We start from the raw sequence: 27,449 nt of genomic DNA, 5'->3' as shown, positions 1-27,449 counted from the left end.
CACTCTGGGCAGCATCGTCAGAGGAGGAAATACATAAGGCAGTCGAAACTGAGACCAATCCTGAACTAACGCGTCCGCCGCCAGAGCTCTGTGATCCTGAGACCGAGCCATGAATGCCGGGACTTTGTTGTTGTGCCGTGACGCCATGAGATCGACGTCCGGCGTTCCCCGCCGGCGACAGATCTCTCGAAACACTTCTGGGTGTAGAGACCATTCCCCCGCATCCATGCCCTGACGACTGAGAAAATCTGCTTCCCAGTTTTCTACGCCCGGGATGTGAACTGCGGAGATGGTGGAGGCTGTGGCTTCCACCCACTGCAGAATCCGCCGGACTTCCTGGAAGGCTTGACGACTGCGAGTGCCGCCTTGGTGGTTGATGTATGCGACGGCAGTGGCGTTGTCCGACTGGATACGGATCTGCCTGCCCTCCAGCCACCGATGGAAAGTCAATAGGGCTAGATACACTGCCCTTATCTCCAGAACATTGATCTGAAGGGAAGACTATCGGAGTCCAGGTTCCCTGAGCCCTGTGGTGGAGAAAAACCGCTCCCCACCCTGACAGGCTCGCGTCCGTGGTGACCACAGCCCAGGTTGGGGGTAGGAAGGATTTTCCCTGCGATAGAGAATTGGGAAGGAGCCACCACTGAAGAGACGTCTTGGTTGCAAGGGAAAGAGAGACGTTCCTGTCGAGGGAAGCCGACCTCCTGTCCCATTTGCGGAGAATGTCCCATTGGAGTGGCCGCAGATGGAATTGCGCGAACGGCACTGCCTCCATCGCTGCCACCATCTTCCCCAGGAAGTGCATGATGCGCCTTAAGGGGTGTGACTGACCCCGAAGAAGAGATTGCTCCCCTGCCTGCAGAGAAAGCTGTTTGTCCCGCGGTAGCTTGACTACCGCTGACTGGGTATGAAACTCCATCCCGAGGTAAGTCAGTGATTGGGTCGGTGTCAACTTGGATTTCGGGAAGTTGATGATCCACCCGAACTGCTGGAGAGTCGCCAGAGCGACGGTAAGGCTGTGTTGACACGCCACCCGAGAAGGTGCCCTGACTAGGAGATCGTCTAAGTAGGGAATCACCGAGTGGCCCTGAGAGTGTAGGACCGCCACAACGGATGCCATGACTTTGGTGAAAACCCGTGGGGCTGTCGCCAGGCCGAAAGGCAATGCCACGAACTGAAGGTGTTCGTCCCCGATGGCGAAACGCAAGAAGCGTTAATGTTCGGGTGCGATCGGCACGTGGAGATAAGCATCCTTGATGTCGATCGATGCTAGGAAGTCTCCTTGTGACATCGAGGCGATGACCGAGCGGAGAGATTCCATCCGAAACCGTCTGGTTCTCACATGTCTGTTGAGTAGTTTGAGGTCCAGAACGGGACGGAATGATCCGTCCTTTTTTGGCACCACGAACAAGTTGGAGTAAAAGCCACGACCATGTTCCTGAAGGGGAACGGGGATCACAACTCCTTCTGTCTTCAGAGCGTCCACTGCCTGAAAAAGTGCGTCGGCCTGAGCGGGGGGCGGAGAGGTTCTGAAGAAACGAGCCGGAGGACGAGAGCTGAACTCTATCCTGTAACCGTGAGACAGAATGTCTCTCACCCATCGGTCTTGAACATGTGGCCACCAGGCGTCGCCAAAGCGGGAGAGCCTGCCACCGACCGAGGATGCGGCTCGGGGATGCCGAGAGTCATGAGGAGGCCGCCTTGGAGGCAGTGCCTCCTGCGGCCTTTTGGGGGCGTGACTTGGACCGCCACGCATAGGAGTTCCTCTGGCCTTTCTCCGGCCTGCTGGACGAAGAGGATTGGGGCTTGGCGGAGGGACGAAAGGACCGAAACCTCGATTGTATTTTCCGTTGCTGAGGTCTCTTAGGTTTGGACTGGGGTAAGGAGGAGTCCTTTCCCTTGGATTCCTTAATAATCTCATCCAATCGTTCGCCAAACAAGCGGTCGCCAGAAAACGGCAAACCGGTTAAGAACCTCTTGGAGGCAGAGTCTGCCTTCCATTCGCGCAGCCACATGGCCCTGCGGACTGCCACAGAGTTAGCAGATGCCACCGCTGTACGGCTAGCAGAGTCTAGGACTGCGTTCATGGCGTAGGAAGAAAAAGCTGACGCTTGAGAAGTCAAAGACGCAACTTGCGGAGCAGAATTACGTGTGACAGCATTAATCTCAGCCAGACAAGCTGAGATAGCTTGGAGTGCCCACACGGCTGCAAAGGCCGGGGCAAAAGACGCGCCCGTGGCTTCATAGATGGACTTCACCAGGAGCTCTATCTGCCTGTCAGTGGCATCCTTTAGCGATGAGCCATCTGCAACCGATACCACAGATCTAGCCGCCAATCAAGAGACTGGAGGATCCACCTTGGGACATTGAGCCCAACCCTTAACAACTTCAGAGGGAAAGGGATAACGCGTGTCAGTGAGGCGCTTAGTAAAGCGCTTGTCCGGAACCGCTCTGGGCTTCTGGACAGCATCTCTGAAGTTAGAGTGATCGAAAAACGCACTACGTGTACGTTTGGGGAACCGAAACTGGTGTTTCTCCTGCTGAGACGCCGACTCCTCTACAGTAGGAGGCGGGGGAGAGAGATCCAACACCTGGTTGATGGACGAGATAAGATCATTCACTAAGGCGTCCCCTTCAGGTGTATCAAGGTTGAGGGCGACGTCAGGGTCAGAGCCCTGAGCTGCGACGTCCGCCTCGTCCTCCAGTGAATCCTCAAGCTGGGAACCCGAGCAGCGTGAAGAAGTCGGGGAAGATTCCCAGCGAGCCCGCTTAGCCTGTCTAGGACTGTGGTCCGGGCAGGAGTCCTCCACGTGAGACCTAGGGCCCAACCTGGGAGCGCGCTGCGGCGCAGACCGAGAGGGGCCTGGAGGCGACGATCCAACAGGGGCCGGGGCCTGTGTAAGGACCGGTCTGGACTGCAAAGCTTCTAGCAGCTTGGCAGACCATTTGTCCATAGACTGAGCCATGGATTGTGAAAGTGACTCAGAGTTTCTCAGCAAAAGAGGCGAACTCTGTCCTTGCCGCCTGGACAGGGGGAGCAGGGGGGTCTACATGAGCCGAGGGGCCCACTAGTGACCGAGGCTCCGGCTGAGCAAGCGAAACAGGGGTCGAGCATTGCTCACAGTGAGGGTAGGTGCAACCCGCAGGTAACATAGCCCCACAAGAGGTACAGGCCGCAAAAAAACCCTGTGCCTTAACAGATTTGCTCCTTGTGGACATGCTGTTGTCTCCTAGGAGAATGATCACTGAGGGTATATGGGCAAAAAAGGGTATACAGCCCGACCGAACAGAAATATATATATAAATAGGTATCTATTCCGGCACCCTAGGGGGACCAGCACCGGGTGACCAGTGTGGCTTACCGACCGCTAAAAAGCGGAGTGTGTGTCCTCCAGATTCCCTGCCTTAGGTCCCCCGGAGCTGCAGAGCTCTTCACTGAGAATCCTCCACCGGCAGAATGCCAAAAAAAATGGCTGCCAGAGCTCTCAGGGGAGGAGTGGAGCCGTGGGCGGCGCCAGGAAAGTGCGGGAATCTGGGGTCCCCACAGTGATCAGTGAGGGGGGAGGAAACATACAGGATGCTCCGGCCCTCACATCCGACGTCAGGTCGACAGTCCCGCCCTTACCCCTGACAGGCAGGCCCGGGGGCGGGATTTTTGCTACTAGGCCGCGATGAAGCCGGGGACTAAATTTGAGACCGCGCTCGACAAGCAGGCACGGTCGGCGTGGAAGTCCGCCGGCCTTCTCAATTCAGCAGCTGCCGCAGCGTCCGGGAAGAAGATGCGCTCCCTGCACAGTCCCCATGGGGACACAGAGTACCTTAGAGTTGCAGGGCCCGGTCCCTAAGGTTGAATAGACTCCGGTCCGGCAGATTCCCACAGGGGCTGCGGAGGGAGCACGGTCCCAGTAAATGGATGACCGCTCAGGATCCCACTTTTCCCAGAGCCGCTAAGGGATGGTGAAGGAGACGGCATGAGGCTCCGGCCTTTGTACCCGCAATGGGTACCTCAACCTTAACAACACCGCCGACGTAGTGGGGTGAGAAGGGAACTTGCCGGGGGCCCCGTGGGGGCCCTCTTTTCTTCCAACCGATATAACTAATATGAGAATGCATGAGTGGATGTGTGCCTCCTTTCACACAAAGCATAAAACTGAGGAGCCCGTGATCCACGGGAGGGTGTATAGGCAGAGGGGAGGGGTTACACTTTTTAAAGTGTAATACTTTGTGTGGCCTCCGGAGGCAGAAGCTATACACCTAATTGTCTGGGTCTCCCAATGGAGCGACAAAGAATGGGAATTTTTTTTTAATAAATCGGCTCAGTCTTATAATGCCAGTGTCCGTCTAACAAATCATATAAAGTATATGTCCCTCATAGCCCCCCCATCCTAAAATTAGCCCCCTTAATCTGGATATGGCCATCTTATATTGAATATAGCCCCCTATGGCTGGCACACGGCCCCTATGGCTGACACACACGGCCCCCTGTGGCTGGCACACACGGCCCCCTGTGGCTGGCACACACGGCCCCCTGTGGCTGGCACACATCACCCTGTGTTAGATATCGCCCCCATGCTGCTGCTTTTAGTAAAATAAACACTTTCCTTACCTTCTCCAGCACTGTGCTCCCTCGTGTCCCCCTCCTTGGGGTTGAGCTCCGGCCTCCTGCACTTCCTGGTTCACGGTCCCGGTCATATGATCGGCACAGCAGAGTGAAATCTCTGCGTGTATGATCACAGCACCAGGAGGGAGACCGGGGAGACACGCTGGAGGGGGTAAGTAAAGAGTTTTTTTTATTTTACTATGGGCAGCAGTATGGGGGCCATATCTAACACAGGGGTGCATGTGCGATCAAAGGGAGCACAGGCAGATATAATATGCGCAGCTCCCCTAGCCCATCGCCGCGGTGTGGTGTCAGCACCACAGTGATGGACAGCGGCTGTGCATATTATATGAGAGGGAGCATGAGATCAAAGGCTCCCTCCTGCAGCTTCACCAGCCTCCACCAGCCCCCAGCACCGCTCCAGAGCGGTCCCCACCTCCCCTGGACCCTGCAGTATATAATCCGTATATTCGGTTTATAAGACGCACCCCCTACTTTCCCCAAAAATTTGGGGGAACAAAAGTGCGTCTTATAAAGCGAAAAATACGGTAAATACAGGAAGAAAGAACAAACCCATCCAAAAAAAACTGCACAAAAAGCAAGTACAATCAGCGGCAAGTATTTCTTGGAGTATTCAGTAGTACAAAGCTGTGCACTCACATAGGTCTGGTCCTTGGTATAAGTAAATTAAATAAAAATGTGAAAAACATAAAATCAAACAACCAAATATTTTGTTTCTTACCTTTACTACATTGGTGCCATCAGCGGCAGAAACAAAGTAAAATGGCAGGCTGTGCTTCTTGGCAAAATTAAATCCTTTCTGAGTCACTCGGCGATCAGCTAGAATAAGAATGACCACAAAGGACGATATTGATAATCAGCACAAATTAGAAATAGTAGTGGACAATATGGTCATTGTCCCTTTTCACGATTTATCGTACCATTGGATTGCAGAGGTCTAAAATAACAAATGGGGAAATATTATTTCCTCTCAGAGTCCAGCGCTGCCTCTCTGCTGATGCTCAGATGTTAGTTTACATGCTGAAGCAGTGAGGTCACATCTACAGTGTAACCACTAGGCTCAGGGTTCATGCCATTACATTGGTAGAAGTGCTGAGCACAATTGGTTATAGTGAATACTAAGGCTGCTTTCACACATCCGGTTTTTGCTGAGCGGCACAATACGGTTTTTTTTTTGCCGCCGGTTGCGTTTTTTCCACATAGACTTGTATTAGCGCCGTATAGTGCCGCATGGCATTGCGTTGCGTCCGTTTTTTGCCGGATGCGGCATATTTAGCCCATGTGGCGGCCGGATGGAACATTGCCCGGCACGTTTTTTTGTGCGGCGAAAAAACCGCATCATGCCGGATCCGGCGTGATTTACAATGCAAGCCTATGGACGTCGGATTTGCACTGCGCATGCTCAGTATCAAGCCGCATCCGTCAAAAAACGGATGGGCCGCATGGAAAAAACTTATGCAACGGATCCGTTTTTTTCGCCGCATCCGTTGCATCGGCTCAAAAACCTATGCAACGGATGCGGCGAAAAAATGTAGTCATGCACACTTATGGGGCGAGGATCTGCTGATGACACCCAAATTCTCTACTAAGGTACCCCATCATGGTAATGATCCTCCTGCCTTGTATATGATCCCCATCCTTGTATATATGTATCCCATCCTGGTATATATTCCCATCCTGCTATATACCGCCATCCTGGTATAGCCCGCATCCTGCTACATAGCGCGATCCTGGTATATGCCCTTATCCTGCTATATACCCCCATCCATCCTGCTATATACCCCCATCCATCCTGATATATACCCACATCCATCCTGGTATATGGCCTGTATCCTGTGGCACACAAAAAAACCCCAAACGTTTATACTCACCTTTCCTCGCTCCATGCAGCATCACTCCTCCTCCCCATTCTGCCATATATCATGAACACTTCTTATGGTTTTAACTATACTCTTGCAATTCTCCCTTTTCCAAAATTAAAAATGGGATTGCCTCACCGTCAATCTTGTTAGCCACAACAATACATGGGATTTCTGGCCGGTACTCCCGTAGCTCCTGGTACCAGTTGGACAGATTTTTATATGTAACTTTGCGCTGCACATCAAATACCTTTAAAATAAAATAAAAAAAAAAAAAAAAGGAAAGAAAAAAAAAATATAATATAATATATGTTATAATATATATTTACCTGACCGGGGAAAGAATAGACAATCTATAAAAAGAGATTAGTGATAAAAGGGGAAAAAAACAACTATGACAAGAGGTGAACAAGTGTGTTCTCCCTATAATAGGAGAAATCATCTCTAAATAAAGATTCATAAACCGTGCAATACAACTTAGCATTTTCCTAGTAAAATACATGTCTTGGAAAAAGATGACAGGAAGAATTGCTACTCCGCCAATCATTCAGGAGTCATTGAACGATGCGTGATAACAAAAATGACAGCTCTGTGGTGGCCATAATGATTGCTATACTGAATCAGATGTAGATTCAGGACTACTGAACAAATGGCATGACGGTAGGTCAATTTCAAGGAGTGGTTGGAAGTGTTAATGCCATGTGTGAACTGTGACACAGAACGCCATACCATGATACAAGCATGGGCCTTGTGGTAATAGGAAGCATGCATGCTCTGGAATCTCTCCTGCCCGGCCGTATCCCAGAAATCTGAAACATACAAGAAGTAGAGCTGCACACAATCAGCGCTTTAGAAAACATTTCCCATAATGTTGCTTGGCTATTTTGTCAGCCCCATAGACTTTCATGCTTAAATAGTAACCGTCGTTTTAATGTATAATTCCATAGATCAATAGTACACATAAAAATAAGCAAGTCTGCAATATATTCTAGCAGAGAGAATGCTTCTTTCTCCAACTGGATTCATCATTCAATCTTAAATTCACTGGCAAAATCTGTTTTCAGTGAAGACAGATTTTCACCCTGAGGCTATGTGCGCACGTTGCGTAAATTCATGCAGTTACGCTGCGCTTTGTAGCGCAGCGTAACTGCATGCGTCCTGCGTCCCCTGCACAGTCTATGGAGATTGTGCAGGGGCCGTGCGCACGTGGCATATTACAACGCAGCGCTTCGGCTACTGCCGAAGCGCTGCGTAAAAAGAAGTGACATGTCACTTCTTCCGTGCGCTTTGCCGGCAGCTCCTGCTCGGTCTATGGCAGGAGCTGCAGGCAGAGCGCACGTTCTCGCCGGCACCATGCGCTTCAGAACGGAGCTTTTCAGCTGCGCTCTGAAGCGCACCTTTTACGGTGCTGGGCTAGTACGCAACGTGCGCACATACCCTAAAGGCTACTTTACACACTGCGATATCGGTCCCGATATCGCTAGTGTGGGTACCTGCCCCCATCTGTTGCGCGACACGGGCAAATCGCTGCCCGTGCCGCACAACATCGCCCAGACCCGTTACACATACTTACCTGCCCGGCGACGTCGCTGTGACCGGCAAACCGCCTCCTTTCTAAGGGGGCGGTCCGTGCGGCGTCACAGCGACGTCACTGAAGCGTCACTGAGCGGCCGCCCAATAGCAGCGGAGGGGCGGAGATGAGCGTGACGTAACATCCCGCCCACCTCCTTCCTTCCTCATAGCGGCCGGGAGGCAGGTAAGGATAGCTTCCTCGTTCCTGCGGCGTCACACATAGCGATGTGTGCTGCCGCAGGAGCGACGAACTACATCGTTACTGCTGCAGTAACGATAATCGAGAATGGACCGCCATGTTACCGATGAGCGATTTTGCACGTTTTTGCAACGATGCAAAATCGCTCATCGGTGTCACACGCAGCAACATCGCTAATGCGGCCGGATGTGCGTCCCAAATTCCGTGACCTCAACGACTCCGCATTAGCGATGTCGCAGCGTGTAAAGCCCCCTTTAGTCTATGTGCGCACGTTGCGTAGTGTCCATGCTGAACGTGATTTGACAGTGCATGTGAGCTTCAAATCGCTGCAGAAACACTGCGTAATGGATGCAGTGTGTCGGCAGAATAGATGCCAATTTCATGCGCTCTGGATGCTACCTCTCCCATAGACAGAAAGGGAGCAGCATCCAAAGCGCATGAAAGAAGTGACATGTTGCTTTTTAGAACGCAGATATTTGGATCAAAATTTCAGCATGTAAATCACTGCGCTCTCAAAACGCAACGTGTGGATGGGGACGCAGGATGCATGCGTTTACGTTGCAGTGCAATATGCAGCGTAAACGCATGAAATTACGCAACGTGCGCACATAGCCTTAGGGTTTGGTTCCACTTGCGTTTTGCACGGACGATTACAATCCGATAAACCATCGGACTGCACTCGCACCAGTGCAAAACTATGCAGAAGTGTCCATCTACAATTGATTTCTTATGCCATATCTGCCTGAGAAATGAATCTCAGCATGCTGCGTTTGGCAGCGGATCTCGGCTCATGCACCCCCATACAAGTCTATGGGAGTGAGTGAAACATCGCACTGCACTCGCATGTCATCCGACCGCAGTGCAATGTACTCAGACAGGCAGAGGAGCAGATGAGGAAAAAGTGCTTTCTCCCTCTTCTCCGCCAGTCGCATGACCTTCGGCTGACGATCGAAGAAGAGGGTCATTAGCATATCACTTCTCACGTCGGAAGCTATACGCTAGTGGGCCGTACCCTTAGGGTATGTGCACACAATCAGAACCTGCTATGTCCTGGATGCGGTGGGTCCTGACCTGCAGTCTCTCGCTGTGTTCTCCCTGCGGAGAATGCTTGTGGCTCCACAGCAATAAATTGACATGCTACAGCTCGGGAAGTCGCACCTCAGGTTATTTTTCTTTTTTTTTTTTTAAATTCTTTATTTGACAAAAGGAATCATACATATATAAAGGTACAACTTGCTCGGACCTAAAGATCCATATGCACCCATCAGAAAAGCAATTCAAGACATACATTGCTAAGAAGCATATGAAGTGAAAATATGTATAAGGTTACCAACTGTCTAAATACAATAAAAATACATATAATTCCACAAGAATTTTTTTATTTAAAAAAATAAAAAAAAAATAAAAAACACTAAAAGGTAAAGAAAAGAAAAGAAGATATAGGAGTAAGGTCAAAGATACTAAGATCTGTGAAGCCTTAAGATAGGGCAAAATATGTAGCGTTGAATGAATGGCCAGGGATGAACAAGAGAGAGGGAGAAAGAAAAAGAAGAAAATCAGGTAAGAAGGGATGGGGAAGCGGAAGGGGGTGTCCTCATCGCCTTCCACCATATGTCGATATGTATCGGTTTGTTGATAATCCATCCACTCTCTCCAAGTGGCCCACAACTTCATGTAGGTATCATGTAGTGATGAGGTGAGATCCTCCATGTGCATGAGGTCATTGACCCTGGCAATCCACTGTGCAGTAGTTGGTGGAAGAACGGAATTTTGTTTACTTACCGTAAATTCCTTTTCTTCTAGCTCTAATTGGGAGACCCAGACAATTGGGTGTATAGGCTATGCCTCCGGAGGCAGCACAAAGTATTACACTCAAAAGTGTTAAGCCCCTCCCCTTCTGCCTATACACCCCCCGTGCTCTCACGGGATCCTCAGTTTTGGTGCAAAAGCAAGAAGGAGGAAAAATAATTATAAACTGGTTTAAAGTAACTTCAATCCGAAGGAACATCGGAGAACTGAAACCATTCAACATGAACAACATGTGTACACAAAAAAACAGGGGCGGGTGCTGGGTCTCCCAATTAGAGCTAGAAGAAAAGGAATTTACGGTAAGTAAACAAAATTCCGTTCTTCTTTTTCGCTCTATTGGGAGACCCAGACAATTGGGACGTCCAAAAGCAGTCCCTGGGTGGGTAAAATAATACCTCGTAAGAGAGCCGTAAAACGGCCCTTTCCTACAGGTGGGCAACCGCCGCCTGAAGGACTCGTCTACCTAGGCTGGCATCCGCCGCAGCATAGGTATGCACCTGATAGTGTTTCGTGAAAGTGTGCAGGCTCGACCAGGTAGCCGCCTGACACACCTGCTGAGCCGTAGCCTGGTGCCTCAAAGCCCAGGACGCGCCCACGGCTCTGGTAGAATGGGCCTTCAGCCCTGAGGGAACCGGAAGCCCAGCCGAACGGTAAGCTTCGATAATTGGCTCCTTGATCCACCGAGCCAGGGTTGATTTGGAAGCCTGTGACCCTTTACGCTGGCCAGCGACAAGGACAAAGAGTGCATCCGAGCGGCGCAGGGGCGCCGTACGAGAAATGTAGTATCTGAGTGCTCTCACCAGATCTAACAAGTGCAAATCCTTTTCACATTGGTGAACTGGATGAGGATAAAAAGAAGGTAAGGAGATATCCTGATTGAGATGAAAGGGGGATACAACCTTAGGGAGAAATTCCGGAACCGGACGTAGAACCACCTTGTCCTGGTGAAACACCAGAAAAGGGGCTTTGCATGACAACGCTGCTAGCTCAGACACTCTCCGAAGAGAGGTGACTGCTACTAGGAAGACCACCTTCTGCGAAAGGCGTGAGAGAGAGATATCTCTCATTGGCTCGAATGGTGGTTTCTGAAGAACCATCAGCACCCTGTTCAGATCCCAGGGTTCTAACGGCCGCTTGTAAGGTGGAACGATGTGACAAACTCCCTGCAGGAACGTGCGTACCTGTGGAAGTCTAGCTAGGCGCTTCTGGAAAAACACCGAGAGCGCAGAAACTTGTCCCTTAAGGGAGCCAAGCGACAAACCCTTTTCCAGTCCAGATTGAAGGAAGGACAGAAAAGTAGGTAATGCAAATGGCCAGGGAGAAAAACCCTGAGCAGAGCACCATGACAGAAAAATTTTCCACGTCCTGTGATAGATCTTGGCGGACGTTGGTTTCCTAGCCTGTCTCATAGTGGCAATGACATCCTGAGATAATCCTGAAGACGCTAGGATCCAGGACTCAATGGCCACGCAGTCAGGTTGAGGGCCGCAGAATTCAGATGGAAAAACGGCCCTTGAGACAGCAAGTCTGTTCGGTCTGGTAGTGCCCACGGTTGGCCGACCGTGAGATGCCACAGATCCGGGTACCACGACCTCCTCGGCCAGTCTGGAGCGACGAGGATGGCGCGGCGGCAGTCGGCCCTGATCTTGCGTAACACTCTGGGCAACAGTGCCAGCGGAGGAAACACATACGGGAGCTGAAACTGCGACCAATCCTGAACTAAGGCGTCTGCCGCCAGAGCTCTGGGGTCTTGAGACCGTGCCATGAACATTGGTACCTTGTTGTTGTGCCGGGACGCCATGAGGTCGACGTCCGGCACCCCCCAGCGGCAACAGATCTCCTGAAACACGTCCGGGTGAAGGGACCATTCCCCTGCGTCCATGCCCTGGCGACTGAGATAATCTGCTTCCCAGTTTTCCACGCCTGGAATGTGAACTGCGGATATGGTGGAGGACGTGGCTTCCACCCACATCAAGATCCGCCGGACTTCCTGGAAGGCTTGACGACTGCGTGTGCCGCCTTGGTGATTGATGTATGCCACCGCTGTGGAATTGTCCGACTGAATTCGGATCTGCTTGCCTGCCAGCCACTGCTGGAACGCTTTCAGGGCAAGATACACTGCCCGAATTTCCAGAACATTGATCTGAAGCGAGGACTCTTGCCGGGTCCACGTACCCTGAGTCCTGTGGTGGAGAAAAACCGCTCCCCATCCTGACAGACTCGCGTCTGTCGTGACTACTTCCCAGGATGGGGGAAGGAAGGATTTCCCCTTCGATAATGAAGTGGGAAGAAGCCACCACCGAAGGGAGGCTTTGATCGCCTGAGAGAGGGAGACGGTCCTGTCGAGGGACGTCGGCTTCCTGTCCCATTTGCGTAGGACGTCCCATTGAAGGGGACGCAGGTGAAACTGCGCGAAAGGGACTGCTTCCATTGCTGCCACCATCTTCCCCAAGAAGTGCATGAGGCGCCTCAAGGGGTGAGACTGGCCTTGAAGGAGAGACTGTACCCCTTTCTGTAGTGACTGCTGTTTGATCAGCGGAAGCTTCACTATCGCTGAGAGGGTATGAAACTCCATGCCAAGGTACGTCAGCGATTGGGCCGGTGTCAGATTTGACTTTGGAAAATTGATGATCCACCCGAAACTCTGGAGAGTCTCCAGGGTAACGTCGAGGCTGTGTTGGCATGCCTCTTGAGAGGGTGCCTTGATCAACAGATCGTCCAAGTACGGGATCACAGAATGACCCTGAGAATGGAGGATCGCTACTACAGTAGCCATAACCTTGGTGAAAACCCGTGGGGCTGTTGCCAGGCCGAATGGTAGTGCCACGAACTGCAGGTGTTCGTTTTCCATGGCGAAGCGCAAGAAGCGTTGGTGCTCTGGGGCAATCGGAACGTGGAGATAAGCATCTTTGATATCGATCGATGCAAGGAAATCTCCCTGGGACATTGAGGCGATGACGGAACGGAGGGATTCCATCCGGAACCGCCTGGTCTTTACGTGTTTGTTGAGAAGTTTCAGGTCCAGGACAGGACGGAAGGACCCGTCCTTCTTTGGGACCACAAACAAGTTGGAGTAAAAACCGTGGCCCTGTTGCTGAAGAGGAACAGGGACCACCACTCCTTCTGCCTTCAGGGTGCCCAGCGCCTGCCGAAGAGCCTCGGCTCGCTCGGGAGGCGGAGAGGACCGGAAGAATCGAGTCGGGGGACGAGAGATGAACTCTATCTTGTAACCGTGAGAGAGAATGTCTCTCACCCAGCGGTCTTTTATTTGTGGCAGCCAGGTGTCGCAAAAGCGGGAGAGCCTGCCACCGACCGAGGATGCTACTAGAGGAGGTAGAAAGTCATGAGGCAGCCGCTTTGTTAGCGGTGCTCCCAATGGCCTTTTTAGGACGTGACTTAGACCGCCATGCATCAGAGTTCCTTTGTTCTTTCTGAGACCTTTTGGACGAGGAGAATTGGGACCTGCCCGCGCCCCGAAAGGACCGAAACCTCGACTGCCCTCTCCTCTGTTGGGAGAGGTTCTGCTTGGGCTGGGGTAAGGATGTATCCTTTCCCTTGGATTGTTTGATGATTTCATCCAGGCGCTCGCCAAAGAGCCTGTCGCCAGAAATTGGCAAACCGGTTAAACGCTTTTTGGAAGCGGAATCTGCCTTCCACTCCCGTAGCCACAAGGCCCTGCGGACTACTACCGAATTGGCGGTCGCAACTGCCGTACGGCTCACAGAGTCCAGGACAGCATTCATAGCGTAAGACGCAATTGCCGAGGTCTGGGAGGTAATGGAAGCCACTTGTGGCGCGGCCGCTTCAATTTTCGCTTGACCTGCTGATATAGCTTGTAGCGCCCATACAGCTGCGAATGCTGGGGCAAAAGAAGCTCCGATAGCTTCATAGATGGATTTCATCCAGAGCTCCATCTGCCTGTCAGTGGCATCTTTAAGCGAGGCCCCATCTTCCACTGCAAGTATGGATCTAGCCGCCAGTCTGGAGATTGGAGGATCCACTTTGGGACATTGAATCCAACCTTTAACCACTTCCGGGGGAAAAGGATAACGTGTATCCTTAAGGCGCTTAGAGAAACGCTTATCCGGACAAGCATGGTGAATCTGGATTGCCTCTCTGAAATCAGAGTGGTCTAGAAACATACTCTGTGTACGCTTGGGGAACCTGAAGCGAAATTTCTCCTGCTGAGAATCTGACTCCTCCGCCGGAGGGGCTGAGGGAAGAATATCCAGCAACTGATGAATGGATGCAATAAGATCATTCACTATGGCGTCCCCATCTGGAGAATTAAGATTGAGAGCGCTCCCAGGATCAGAATCCTGATCAGCTGTCTCCGCATCATCAACCAGAGAATCCCCCCGCTGAGACCCTAAACAATATGATGTCGAGGGAAATTCTAAGCGGGCCCGCTTAGTCGATCTGGGGCTAGGTTCTAAGTCCGAACCCTCCGTCTGGGATGTATGAGATACCCCGTGAGGACATTGTTGGTCCAACTGAGGGGGGCCAGGGAACAATGATTCAACAGAGTCCCTTTGCTGAGATACCGGCCTGGACTGCAAGGCTTCTAGTATCTTAGTCATAGTCTCAGAGAGTTGATCCTTAAAGGCTGCAAACTCAGTCCCCGTCACCTGGACAGTGTCAACAGGTGGCTTCCCCCTGTGCCCCACTTAGCATAGGCCCCGGCTGAGGAAGTGTCACAGGGGTCGAACACTGTACACAATGAGGGTCAGTGGAACCTGCCGGTAGCTGGGTCTTACATGCGGCGCAGGCAACATAATAAGCCTGTGTTTTGGCACCCCTGCTTTTTGTGGGCGCCATGCTATAGTTTTCCCTGAGTAACACAATAGGGTATATAGCCAGAAAGAACTGTGCTCATACAGTGTAAATTATATACAGTACACAAATAATGTACCAATACAATACAGCACCATGGGGCTAGCACCACATGTGCTGCTTACCAGCCGCCTAAGCGGTTGTGAGGCCACCAGAGACCGTGTCTGGGTCTCCCATGAATATGTCCCTCTCTGCAGCGTCGGTGGAGCTGACAGGAATGGCTGCGGCGTCCTGACGAGCTGAGGAAGCTGTGGGCGTGGCCTAGAAAGAGCGCGAAACGGGCGCTCACACTGTGCACAGTGAGGGGAGTGGAGCATGTAAATCATACTCCAGCCCTCATTGCTGCTCGCTCCGTGCACCGTCCCGCCCTTCCCCTGCCTGTCAGGGCTGAGGGCGGAAGAAAAAAGGGAAACTAGGCCGCAATGAAGCCGGGGACTGTAGTAATAAACGCGGCCGCCGTAAAAGCGCGGCTGCGTGAAAGTCCCCGGCGAACTACAAGTCCCAGCCGCGCCGCAGTGTCCCGTGGCAACGGCGGTCAGTGCGGTAGCCCTTACATATAAACACACTCAGCGACGCTGAGTGTGTAATGGCACATATAGACCCGGTCAGCGCCGCGGTCCCCGGTGCACCAGCACACCCAGCAAAGCTGAGGTGATGCCGTGCGCGGTCCCCATAGGGATACAGAGTACCTCTAAGATGCAGGGCCATGTCCCTGAACTGTATCGGCTCCTATCCATCAGGCTCCACAGGAGTTGTGGATGAAGCACGGTCTCCTGTGCCTGGAGACCGATAAGATCCCACTTCACCCAGAGCCCAGAGGGGGATGGGGAAGGAAAACAGCATGTGGGCTCCAGCCTCCGTACCCGCAATGGATACCTCAATCTTAACAACACCGCCGACAAGAGTGGGGTGAGAAGAGAGCATGCTGGGGGCCCTATATGGGCCCACTTTTCTTCCATCCCACCTAGTCAGCAGCTGCTGCTGACTAATCTGTGGAGCTGTGCTTGCATGTCTGCCTCCTTCGCACAAAGCATAAAAACTGAGGATCCCGTGAGAGCACGGGGGGTGTATAGGCAGAAGGGGAGGGGCTTAACACTTTTGAGTGTAATACTTTGTGCTGCCTCCGGAGGCATAGCCTATACACCCAATTGTCTGGGTCTCCCAATAGAGCGAAAAAGAAGCTGACTTTTCCATCTTATTGGAATACATGACCTAGCTGCCATAATGAGAAACTTTGTCAAAGAAGATTTGTGAGTTTTTAGAGGAGTCTCGCAGTGATGAAGCAGGAAGAGGGCGGGGCCCATCTCCTCTGTACCTCCGGTAACCTGACGGATAACGTTAGAAACTCCCATCCAGAAAGGCTGGATCGCCTAGCACTCCCAGAACACATGGAAGAGTGTGCCCTTCTCCTACCACATTTCCAACAGACGGGATCCGCTGAAGAAAATATAGCGTGGATTTTGGAAGGCACCCTGTACCATCTGGACAGCAATTTGTAGCTGGCTTCCTGAAACCTGGAGCTGATGGAGGAGCTATGCGCAAGGGAGAGAATGCGGTCTCTCTGCTCAGGTGTAAGGTTAATGTGAAGATCACGTTCCCACTGCAGTAGAAAAGGAGGGGGAGGTTGGTCAGTGGTAGAAGATAACATAAGATATGTTACTGAGAGTGCATGACGTATTGGGCCAGAGATAAGTTCAAATTGTGGCTTGAGGCGGTGGGCATCTCCACTGTTCCAGCGAGGTTGGGGTTTTTCTAGTAGCTAGCCTTATTGCTGAAGGCCATTCCATGTAATCTCCAAAACCCTCCACCCGATCTATCCCACTCTGTATCCAGAGGTGGAAAATGGGGTCTGAGCCGCCCGGTCCAAAAGGAGGTGTGGCTGAGGACAGGAGTCAACTTTGAACACATGGGGAGCATCTCCAAATGTACTACCTCATTATTACAATAATTAACCGTTGGGCCTATAGTCGGGTGTGCTTTCAGCTCTGCAGAGGCTTTCGAAAGAAGCCCTGGCAGTTTGTTTAGGGGTATTGGAGAAAATGTTTGTTCTATTTGTACCCATATCTTCTGTTTTCCATTTCTACAGCAGTCTATTATCCTAGAAAGATGTCCCGCGAGATGATATTGTTTCACATCAGGTAAACCAATCCCACCTCTATGTTTGGGTCTAGTCAGAATCGTTCTCTTGATTCTCGCTGGCTTGCCCGCCCATATAAAGGAAGACTGGATTGATGTAATTGTCTTAAAAAAGGCAGGTGGAATCTTTATCGGTAGGGCCTGTAAAAGGTATAAGAGTCTAGGTAAAATGTTCATCTTGTAAATTTGGCATCTGCCGAACCAAGAGAACAGCGATTTCACCCATCGATCACAGTCCTTCCTAATAGAGGCGATCAGATCGGGAAAATTGAGTTGGTAGAGGAGACTGAGGTCGCTTGTGAGGCGTATCCCCAGGTAGCCGAGAGTCTGGGATGCCTACCTGAAGCTAAAGGAGGATTTCAAATCCTCCACCTCCCGAGAGACAAGATTTATGTTCAATGCCTCTGACTTCGAGAAATTAATTCTAAAATTTGATAATTGAGAGTAGGTTTGAAACTCATCAAATTGGGCAAGGATATTCTGGGTGAGGAAATAAAAACAAGAGATCGTTCGCATATGCGGCCACTTTGTGTATGGTTTGACTGACCTTGATGCCTGCTACATTTTCATTGGCTCTTACATGTCTGAGGAAAGGTTCCAAAGTGAGAATGAATATTAAAGGCGACAAAGGGCAGCCCCAGCGGGTACCCTACGTGATAAACAGGTTAGTTTTCCACTGCGGGCCATACTCGCACAGTGGGTATGAGATTTCTAGAAATCCCAACTCCTGTGCTTGTTCTGTACAACGCAGCATATTAGACACAGCGAAAACACGATGCATCCAAAACGCTGTGAACCCTGATCGTGGGCACACAGTCTTTCTGAGATAGATGACAGTTGATGCTTTTAAAATTCTTTGGAGGAGGGGGGCAGTGCTAGAAACAGACACAGACATTCTGCTGCAAGTACTCCTAAAATGACAGTTAGACTATGTGCACACGGTACGTTTTTGATGCGTTTTCTGCACCAAAATCTACATGCCTATGCAGAAGCCAGCAAAGTCTATGAGATTTCTGAACTGCTGTGTGCATGTTGCTATTTTTTTTCATCCTTGTAGATTTGGTGCAGAAAAAAATATGCAGCAATGTCCGTTGTTGGGGCGTTTTTTTCCTGCGTTTTTTAGCTCTAACAGCCAATGACTTGACTAAAAAAAGCGCATGGGGAAAAAAAAACGCACCAAAAATCACATACAGTTTTTTTGGTGCATGTTTCTGCTAGAAAGTGCTGATTTGATGCAGAAAACATCTGCACCAAATCTACAGCATGTTCACATACCCTTACAGTTCTTCCTAGAACTTATTGAGCACCAACTGCCATCTACTATCTCAGTAATGGCACAATCTGTATTCACTGAATACACATTTCATCCAGAAATCTAAAATTCTGAGAGTGAAAGATCATTCCTGGAAGAAAAAGAAGCAGATTGCTCGGATGAGATATATTATAATGTTTTTTATTTCCATGTGTGCCAATGATTTTTTTTAAAGAAAAATGCTAATGACTGTTAGGGGTACTTTGCACGCTGCGACATCGCTAGCATCGGTTAGCGATGCCGAGTGCGATAGTACCCGCCCCCGTCGCACATGCGATATCTTGTGATAGCTGCCGTAGCGAACATTATCGCTACGGCAGCTTCACACGCACTTACCTGCCCTGCGAAGTCGCTCTGGCCGGCGACCCGCCTCCTTCCTAAGGGGGCGGGTTGTGCGGCGTCACAGCGACGTCACACGGCAGGCGGCCAAAAGAAGCGAAGGGGCGGACATGAGCGGGACGTAAACATCCCGCCCACCTCCTTCCTTCCGCATAGCCGGTGGAGGCAGGTAAGGAGATGTTCCTCGCTCCTGCGGCTTCACACACAACGATGTGTGTTGCCGCAGGAACGAGGAACAACATCGTATCTCCTATTGGTACGACATTATGAAAATGACCGACGCTACACAGATCACCGATTTTTGACACTTTTGCAATCGTTTACCGGCGCATCTAGGTTTTACACGTTGCAACGTCGTGACCGGATGTGCGTCACTTTCGATTTGACCCTGACGATATCACAGTAGCGATGTCGCAGCGTGCAAAGTACCCCTTAGGCTTTAAGTGCTTCCCCTGCTTAGTTCAGCAGGGGATTCGGGTCTCCTGTTCTACATTAATCCCAGTGATCACACCTTTCCTTGACGATAATGAATACAGGTTCTATATCACTAACCAGTATAGTATTAACCCATTGTACCCTGAAACTAGAACAACATGATTACCCGTTACTTACCAACAAGGATGGTCTTGTCATCCACCGTCGTGGTATATTTATAGAGAGTTAGAGCAAAAGTTGAAAGCTGCTGAGGACGACTGGGAAATGTTAAGGCTTCATCACATATACTTATCTAATATATACATCATGAAGCAAATGTTATGTCTCTCGAGATATGAAACAGGATAAATGTCGGCGCCATTTTCAAACACGATAGAAAGCAGCATGCAAGTCACTACACTCAAGAATACTGACCTGGTTAGGCGAGCGGCAAGATTGTCTTGCTGCAGGTCTAGAGGAACCCCATTGAGGGAGCCCCTGATGAACCCTGGAGACTTTGTATGCCGGGGGAAACGCGTAGGAAGGATAGTGGCAATCTGGCTACCTGGAGCTAAGTACCAGTGTTAATTATGGGATTTGCTGGCTAATTTTGGTCTTTTTCTCGGTGATAATGTCTGTATATAGAGCTTTATAATATCATGAAGGCTTACTAAGAGGCTTAGAAATCCATCTCTGCTTTTGTGTCCTTGTATTACATTGCTGTTCTATTTTTCTATATAATACGGATTAGACTCATGTTTATATCTATGAAAATTGTTGGATGATAGATCTGCATGCTTTAAATTGCTGCTATGAGAAAAATATGTTTGTTTTTAGAACCTGAACCCAAATGTTGAGTTTGACAAAAAGGACAATGTATTGACATTTGTCATATGTATTGGTAAAAAGCATAGAAGCCATATAGGACAGTTTATCACTGAGTATTTTGTTTCCTGTCCCCTGAATATTAGGGACTTTTTGTGTGTCTGATTTTGAATAATATATAAGAAAAATATTGTGTCTCCTAAAGACCAATAGGGGTTTGCTGATTTGTCACTGATCCTTTGGGTTTGGTGTTTGACTCACTTTTTGAAGAATTAATAGATGTGATGTCGGTATTTATATAGAGGTAATCCCAGCACTCTCGGAATTCCCAGATTAGCTACACGCTTAGACCAGTGCAGGGGAAGAGGGGCAAGCTGTCGTTGAGAGGGGGCGCCATTTCGTGACCTTAGGGTGCCAACCTCCGCGGTTAGGTAGGGGAAGAAAGAGGGCTATTGGCCCAATCCCTGCCAAAAAATATTTGAGCACTTTACCCAAAATATTTATTGTTTTTTGGAAACCAGATTTTAAATTAATCTAATAAAAATTGTTTTTAGCAGGTTTCACTATTGAATTGCAATTTTTATATCTACATAATGGACCAAAGCTGTAGATTTTGCATTCTAGCTGTATAAACATATTTTACAGTAGAAACTAAATAAATTATGAAATAGATCATTTAAAACTGATGAGCTTTGTGTACTTACACTGAAAAAATCAATCAATCAATCAATCGCAGGGTGGTTGAACACTCTTGATATTAAAGGAGCATATTATGAGTCCAGCTTAAGAGTCCAAGTGTATTCAGCGTCTGCCCACCTAGCCTGACTGATAGCCACAGCTTGTACTGAGAAACGTGAAATCTGTGCAGCGGCAGGGAGGAAGGACACTGAGGAACTGTGGATTAGGCTAATGGGAGGAGATTGAGTGGAAACTTGCAGAGAGGATTATACTGCCATTCTGTCATGGACTCGTAAGGCTGCCTTACACGCAGCGACATCACTAGCGATGTCGCTGGTGAAAACACCCGCCCCCCTCGGTTGTGCGTCACGGGCAAATCGCTGTCCGTGGCGCACAACATCGCTAGGACCCGTCACACGTACTTACCTGCCTAGCAATGTCGCTGTGGCCGGCGAACACCCTCTTTTCTAAGGGGGCGGTTCGTGCGGTGTCACACGGCAGCTGTCCAATAGAAGCGGAGAGGCGGAGAGCAGCCGAAAAAAAAGTGACGTCCACCTCCTTCCTCATTGCTGGAGAACGCAGGTGATGTTCCTCGTTCCTGGGGTGTCACACGTAGCGATGTGTGCTGCCTCAGGAACGACGAACAACCTGCGTCCTGCAACAGCAACGATATTTAGGATTACAACGACGTGTCAACGATCAACGATTAGGTGAGTAATTTTGATCGTTCGCGGTCGGTCGTACGTTTCACACGCAACGACGGCGCTAACGAGGCCGGATGTGCGTCACGAATTCCGTGATCCCAACGACATCTCGTTAGCGATGTTGTTGCATGTAAAGCCCCCTTAAGGCCCTGTGCGCACTTGCCGTTTTTTGCCGCGGATTTGCTGCATGTTTCGCTGCAGAAAATGTTCATAACATCTCTGCAGTGATTCACCAGCAAATCCTATGGGGGGAAAAAAAAAAATGCTGTGCGCACTATGCTGATTTTGACAGCTGCATGTTCTGCTGCGGGATTCCCGCAGCAAAAACAATTACATGTCACTTCTTTTCCGCTGGTCCCTGCGGTTTCGAGGGCTGGCAGATCAATCACCTGCTGACACTGGGTCGGCGGAGGATTGATCCCCGGTATCTGGCCAGATGCTGCTACCCATATAAAGTTTATGGGGAACAGAATCTGGCCCAAAGGGGTAGGAGCAAGCGCTTCATACTCACCGATAACCGGGCGGCTGTCACACTGCTCCCGCGGCGTCTTTCATCTTCCAGAGCTGGCTCATTATTCCATCTCGTATTCACGCCTTCCCTGCTCACCGGTGGCTGTGATTAGTTGAAACAGCTGTCACTCAGCGTGGAGGTGTGTCTGCCTGCAACCAATCACAGTGCAGTGCAACCAATTCACAGCCGCCGGTGGGCGTGTCTATAGCGTACAGTAAAATAAATAAATTAAAAAAAACGGCGTGCGGTCCCCTCCAATTTTGATAACCAGCCAGGATAAAGCCTCACAGCTGGGGGCTGGTATTCTCAGGATGGGGAGCCCCACGTTATGGGGAGCCCACCACCCTAACAATATCAGCCAGCAGCCTCCCGGAATTGCCGCATCTATTAGATGCGACAGTCCCGAACTTTTCCCGGCTCTTCCCGTTGCCATGATGCGGTGGCAATCGGGGTAATGAAGGAGTTAATGGCAGCAGCCCATAGCTGCCACTCAGTCCTAGTTTAGTGATGGCACCCCAAAAATCCTTTATTTAAAATGAAAGACAAAAAAGCCCCCTCTTTCACCACTTTATTAATCCCTAATAACAGCCCTCCAGGTCCGACGTAATCCACAAGATGTCCCATGACGCTTCCAGCTCTGCTACACCTGGCACTCACAGTGAGTGCCATAGACCATGACTGCTCACTGTGAGGGTCAGGACGCAAGTGAAGTGAGCCGCCGGGATCAGCGGTGTCTTCAATGATGTGCTTTGCAGTGACAGGTGGAGGACTCCAGCGGTCACTGCACAACAGCTGACTGAAGTCACCGCTGATCTTATACTCACCTTCTCCTGCGAGGCTGCCTCCGGACACTGCTCTCCTGCTTCCAGGCCGCCTCATGCATATTCAGTGCACAGCTGACCCGCAAACAGCAGAGCGCCGGAGGCAGACGCGGGACAAAAGCACGGCCCGGAGACTTCAACACTACGGACAGGAGGAGTGGGGAGAACTGTGAAATCCCGCAGGGAACAACCTGCGGCAATTCCGCACCAAATCCGCAGAAAATCTGCAACAATACGCAACATACCGCATGCAGATTTCGGGGCGGATTTTTTGCGTTTTTTCCCCGCAGGCGCGGAAATCTTTAAGAGCCTGCTGAATTTTCTTAAGAAAATTCCATTTTCTAGTGCTTACAGGGCCTTAAGGGTGCTTTACACGCTGCGATATCGGTAATGATATATCGTCGTGGTCATGTCGGTAGTGACGCACATCCGGCGCCGTTACTGACATCGCAGCGTGTAACACAAATGAGCGACGATCAACGAGCACAAAAATGTGAAAAATCGTTGCTTGTTGACACGTCGCTCATTTCCTTAATATCGTTGCTGCAGCAGGCACGATGTTGTTCGTCGCTCCTGCGGCACCACACATCGCTATGTGTGACACCGCAGGAATGACGATCATCTCACCTGCCTCCATCGCCAGTGAGGAAGGAAGAAGGTGGGCAGGATGTTATGTCCCGCTCATCTCCGCCCCTCTGCTTCTATTGGCCGGCAGCTTAGTGACGTCACGGTGACACCGAACGCACCTCCCCCTTGAGGGATTGTTTGGCCGTCACAGCGACGTCGCTGCACAGGCATGTGCGTGTGACGCTGCCGTAGCAATAATGTTCGCTACGGCAGCGATCAGCACATATCATGCCACCGACGGGGGCGGGTGCTATTGCGCACGACATCGCTAGCAATCGCTAGCGATGTCGCAACGTGTAAAGCACCCTTTAGGCTATGTTCCCACAATGAGTAAGTGAAGAGTTTTTGGTGTTGCAGCATTTCTGCACCTATTATGTTAATTAGGTTGCAATTTTGATTACTTTTTTGAGATGTTTTTCTTTCATGCGGCTTTGTTGCTGAAGGTTTTTTTTCTTTTTCTTTTTTCTGTATATCATGCTTTAAATAAAGTGGCTTTGCATTTGATACTTGCTGGTATTTGACTGTGACAAAACCTTGTTGATACATTCATGTGCGGATTACATGGATTCTTTATCTGTGGATTTTCTGCATCTAATGCAAATCTATGGGGAAAATCTCAAGAGAAATTGACATGCTGTGGATATGAAACACGCACCGCAGGTCACTTTACGCTGAGTAATAAGGAAACAGAGGACAGGAGATTTCTATAGATCCCATCCACTGTGCTGGAACTACAAGATGCTGCGTTTTGATACAGCAAAAATACGCAGAATAAAAACGCTCATCATAGGCACACAGCCTTAAAGTAAGTACACCGGCACACATCTATTCAATATTGTATTATCTTTTGGACATTGTAACCTGGTGACAGATCCATTTTAATAGTGACATATATATTCCGACGTATTGTATTTTCTTTCTCATAGTAAGGTTAGGGTTCCACGTTTTTCCATCCTGCTTTGTCACTATGTCACATTATTTTATGAATGAAAGAAAGACGCTGTTCATAAAGGATACAAGCCATCCATTAGGAAACGCTCCATCAATCTGTAAGCACAACATGGAAGAAACTATGAGAATTTCTGCTTTTACTAGAATAGTCTTATTTATTTCACTGTGATTGACTTTCATGGTGGAATCTAAACAGCAATCTGTATGTCAAGGTGTCTGAAAGCGCACCAATCACCAGGATTTTCCTATATAACCTAAAGCCAGTGCTATACTGGCACTATCAGGCTGGTTCTATACATACCTGTAGTGGTCAGCTCGGATGTTTAGGTTTTGAAATCTAAGAAAGTAAAGTTTATAAAATCAGCTGCTTGTTGAGTGACAGCAGCTGAGGATCAGATAATAACGTGCGGGAGGGGGGGAGGGGGTATTCATAGTTATCCCCTCCCCGTTACTTATGCTAATTCTATTATACAATAATTTTACTTTGTGATGAACAGGACCTATGCTGATGTCATACCCATGTGGCCAGAAGGGGCGGGGCCTCAGACTTCATAGCTAATACCAGGAAGCAATATTTTTTCTGTTGGCCGAGACCCCGCCCCTTCTGTCACATGGATATCACATCAGACAGAACAGGTCCTTTTAGTCACAAACTATAGCAATTGTATAATAGAATTAGCATAAGTAACGGGGGGAGGGGACAACTATGAATACCCCCCCAGTTATTAGCTGATCGGCAGCTGCTGTCACTCAACAAGCTGAGGATTTTACAAACTTTACTTACTTGCGTTTCAAAACCTAAACATCCGAGCTGACCACTACAGGTATGTATAGAATCAGCCTGATAATGCCAGTATAGCACTGGCTTTAGGTTATATACGAAAATACTGGTGATTGGTGCGATTTAACTCATTAAAAGGGGGTTGCCGATCCATTTAAAGAAATTATTAATACTTACTTACTGACTACCACGTGTCACTGTTATAGCCAGTGATTTACTGCAGGGCTTACATGCCCGTCCAGCCACACAAGCATGACAGGGAGTCCATAAGTATTTATTGCCTTCTTACCATGGTGGACAACCCCTTTAAGTACCTCTTGCAGGTCATGATTTTAGATTTTACATTTACAGAGATCACCTGTTAAATACTGTCAGTACATAATGAAGTCTATCATCTCTGCAAAACTAAGGAGTTCCTGAATACATGGCCTATGGGAAATACCATAGAACTGGAGTTGGGCCACTCAGCTATTCTATGTAGAAAAAAAGAGGAATAAAAAAAAAAAAAAATTGCATCTACATTTTATAAACTTTTAAGTCTTATAATGACAGGCATATATTATGTGTGTTAAAGGGAAGCAGTTGCATTGAACCTGCAGTCCAAACTATGGACAACATGGTATAAAGGAGAAGCAAAACTGAATGATATATAGGTTTGTAGGAAAGGTTTCAGTATATGAAATCCCTGGTGTTTAAACAAAAGTCCAGTGGGCGGTCCTACTAGTGATTGACAGCTATCTATACATGCAGTCAGACAGGGAGGCCTGTCAATCACAAGTTAGGACCGCCCACTGGACTCCTATATACATATTAGGGATTTCAATGAATAAAATACAAGTGTTAAAGGGGTATTCCCAATATGTAGTAGGTGTAATAATATTATTAGCAAATACCTCCAATTGGTAATGTTGACTTCTCTTGATCAGCTATGTCTCTTATCTTAATTACAGGTATTACAGTAGCTTAGGTATCTGTGGTGACGACCACTTATATAGTGACTGTTTCTTTTGGTCATAACCATGCATATCTACTACTGTTAGGGGTACTTTGCACACTACGACATCGCAGGTGCGATGTCGGTGGGGGTCAAATCGAAAGTGACGCACATCCAGTGTCGCTGTCGATATTGGAGTGTGTAAATCGTTTTTGATACGATTAACAAGCGCAAAAGCGTCGAAATCGTATCATTGGTGTAGCGTCAGTCATTTCCATAATTTCAGAAGGACCAATGTTACGATGTTGTTCCTCGTTCCAGCAGGCAGCACACATCGCTGTGTGTCAAGCCGCAGGAGCGAGGAACATCTCCTACCTGCGTCCTGCGGCTCACGACGGCTATGCGGAAGGAAGGAGGTGGGCGGGATGTTTACGTCCCGCTCATCTCCGCCCCTCCGCTTCTATTGGCCGCCTGCCGTGTGACTTCACTGTGACGGCGCACGACCCGCCCCCTTAGGAAGGAGGCGGGTCGCCGGCCAGAGCAACGTTGCAGGGCAGGTAAGTGCATGTGAAGCTGCCGTAGCGATAACGTTCGCTACGGCAGCTATCACAAAAGATCGCAGCTGCGATGGGGGCGGGGACTATCGCGCTCGGCATCGCAAGCATCGGCTTGCGATGTCGTAGTGTGCAAAGTACCCCTTAGGCCTTATGCACACATTGCTTTTTTTAGCATTTTTTCTTGCTTTTTCTAATCAATAAAAGCAAAGAAAAATCATCCCAGCAAAGTCTATGAGAACTGTGACTTGCTGTGCACACGCTGCTTATTTTTTCCCTGCAGATTTTGTTGCTGAAAAAAAGAAGCAGCATGCCAATTGTTTCTGCTTTATTTCCTGCTTTTTCACCCAATTTACTTCAATGGAGTCAGGAAAACACACAGGAAAAAACACATGTGTATTGCTCACGTTGCTTTTTTGTGTGTGCTTATTTTTAGGCCACTAGGGTTCCCTGCAGCCTCATCTCACGATCTTTACCACGAGGCCTAGGTGTAAGGAACTCCGGTGACGTCACAAGGTGAATCCAGTTTATGCCGGTGGATCACTGGGGTTTCCTGCAGATCCACCGGCAAGAACGCAGTTCACCTCTCCCTGCTTCCATGGCACCTATGTCACCAGAGATCCCTCCAGCAAGGTCCCGCGATAAAGACCGCAAAGCCTAGGTGCAGGAAACCCCGGTGATCAACCGGCATGAACTTGATTCACCTTGTGACGTTACCAGGGTTCCCTGCACCTAGGCTTCGCGGTCTTTATCGCGGGACCTTGCTGGAGGGAACTCCGGTGACGTACGTGCCCTGGTCCGTGAGGCGATCCGTAGCTCAGTAACATGGAGTCGTCATGGAGACAACCCAGGGTTACCATGGCAGCGATCAAGTCCCTGTCATCGCATTACAGGGACTCGATTGCCAGGGAAAGGTAAGCGATCCCTCTCCGTGCCTACCGAATGCTGCAATTGCATTGATCGCACCAT

General features: G+C 49.5%; 1 protein-coding gene across 3 annotated transcripts in view; it reads right to left on the bottom strand.

Annotated features, from left to right (window-relative positions):
• RABL2B (RAB, member of RAS oncogene family like 2B) overlaps positions 1-27,449 on the bottom strand; it is a 41,168-nt gene that overhangs the window by 7,711 nt on the left and 6,008 nt on the right. For all 3 annotated transcript variants that reach the window (XM_075345432.1, XM_075345429.1, XM_075345431.1), the window contains exons 3-7: positions 24,278-24,307; positions 19,293-19,372; positions 7,210-7,289; positions 6,619-6,730; positions 5,343-5,440 (exon numbers count right to left, since the gene is read on the bottom strand). In XM_075345432.1, coding sequence (XP_075201547.1) covers positions 5,343-5,440; positions 6,619-6,730; positions 7,210-7,289; positions 19,293-19,372; positions 24,278-24,307 — 400 coding nt within the window. The remainder of the gene's footprint in view (positions 1-5,342; positions 5,441-6,618; positions 6,731-7,209; positions 7,290-19,292; positions 19,373-24,277; positions 24,308-27,449) is intronic.

The sequence above is a fragment of the Anomaloglossus baeobatrachus genome, chromosome 4 (genome assembly GCF_048569485.1).
Source record: "Anomaloglossus baeobatrachus isolate aAnoBae1 chromosome 4, aAnoBae1.hap1, whole genome shotgun sequence".
Lineage (NCBI taxonomy): Eukaryota > Metazoa > Chordata > Amphibia > Anura > Aromobatidae > Anomaloglossus > Anomaloglossus baeobatrachus.
The sequence above is the reverse complement of the archived record's forward strand: the minus strand, read 5'-3'. Positions and strand labels throughout refer to the sequence as shown.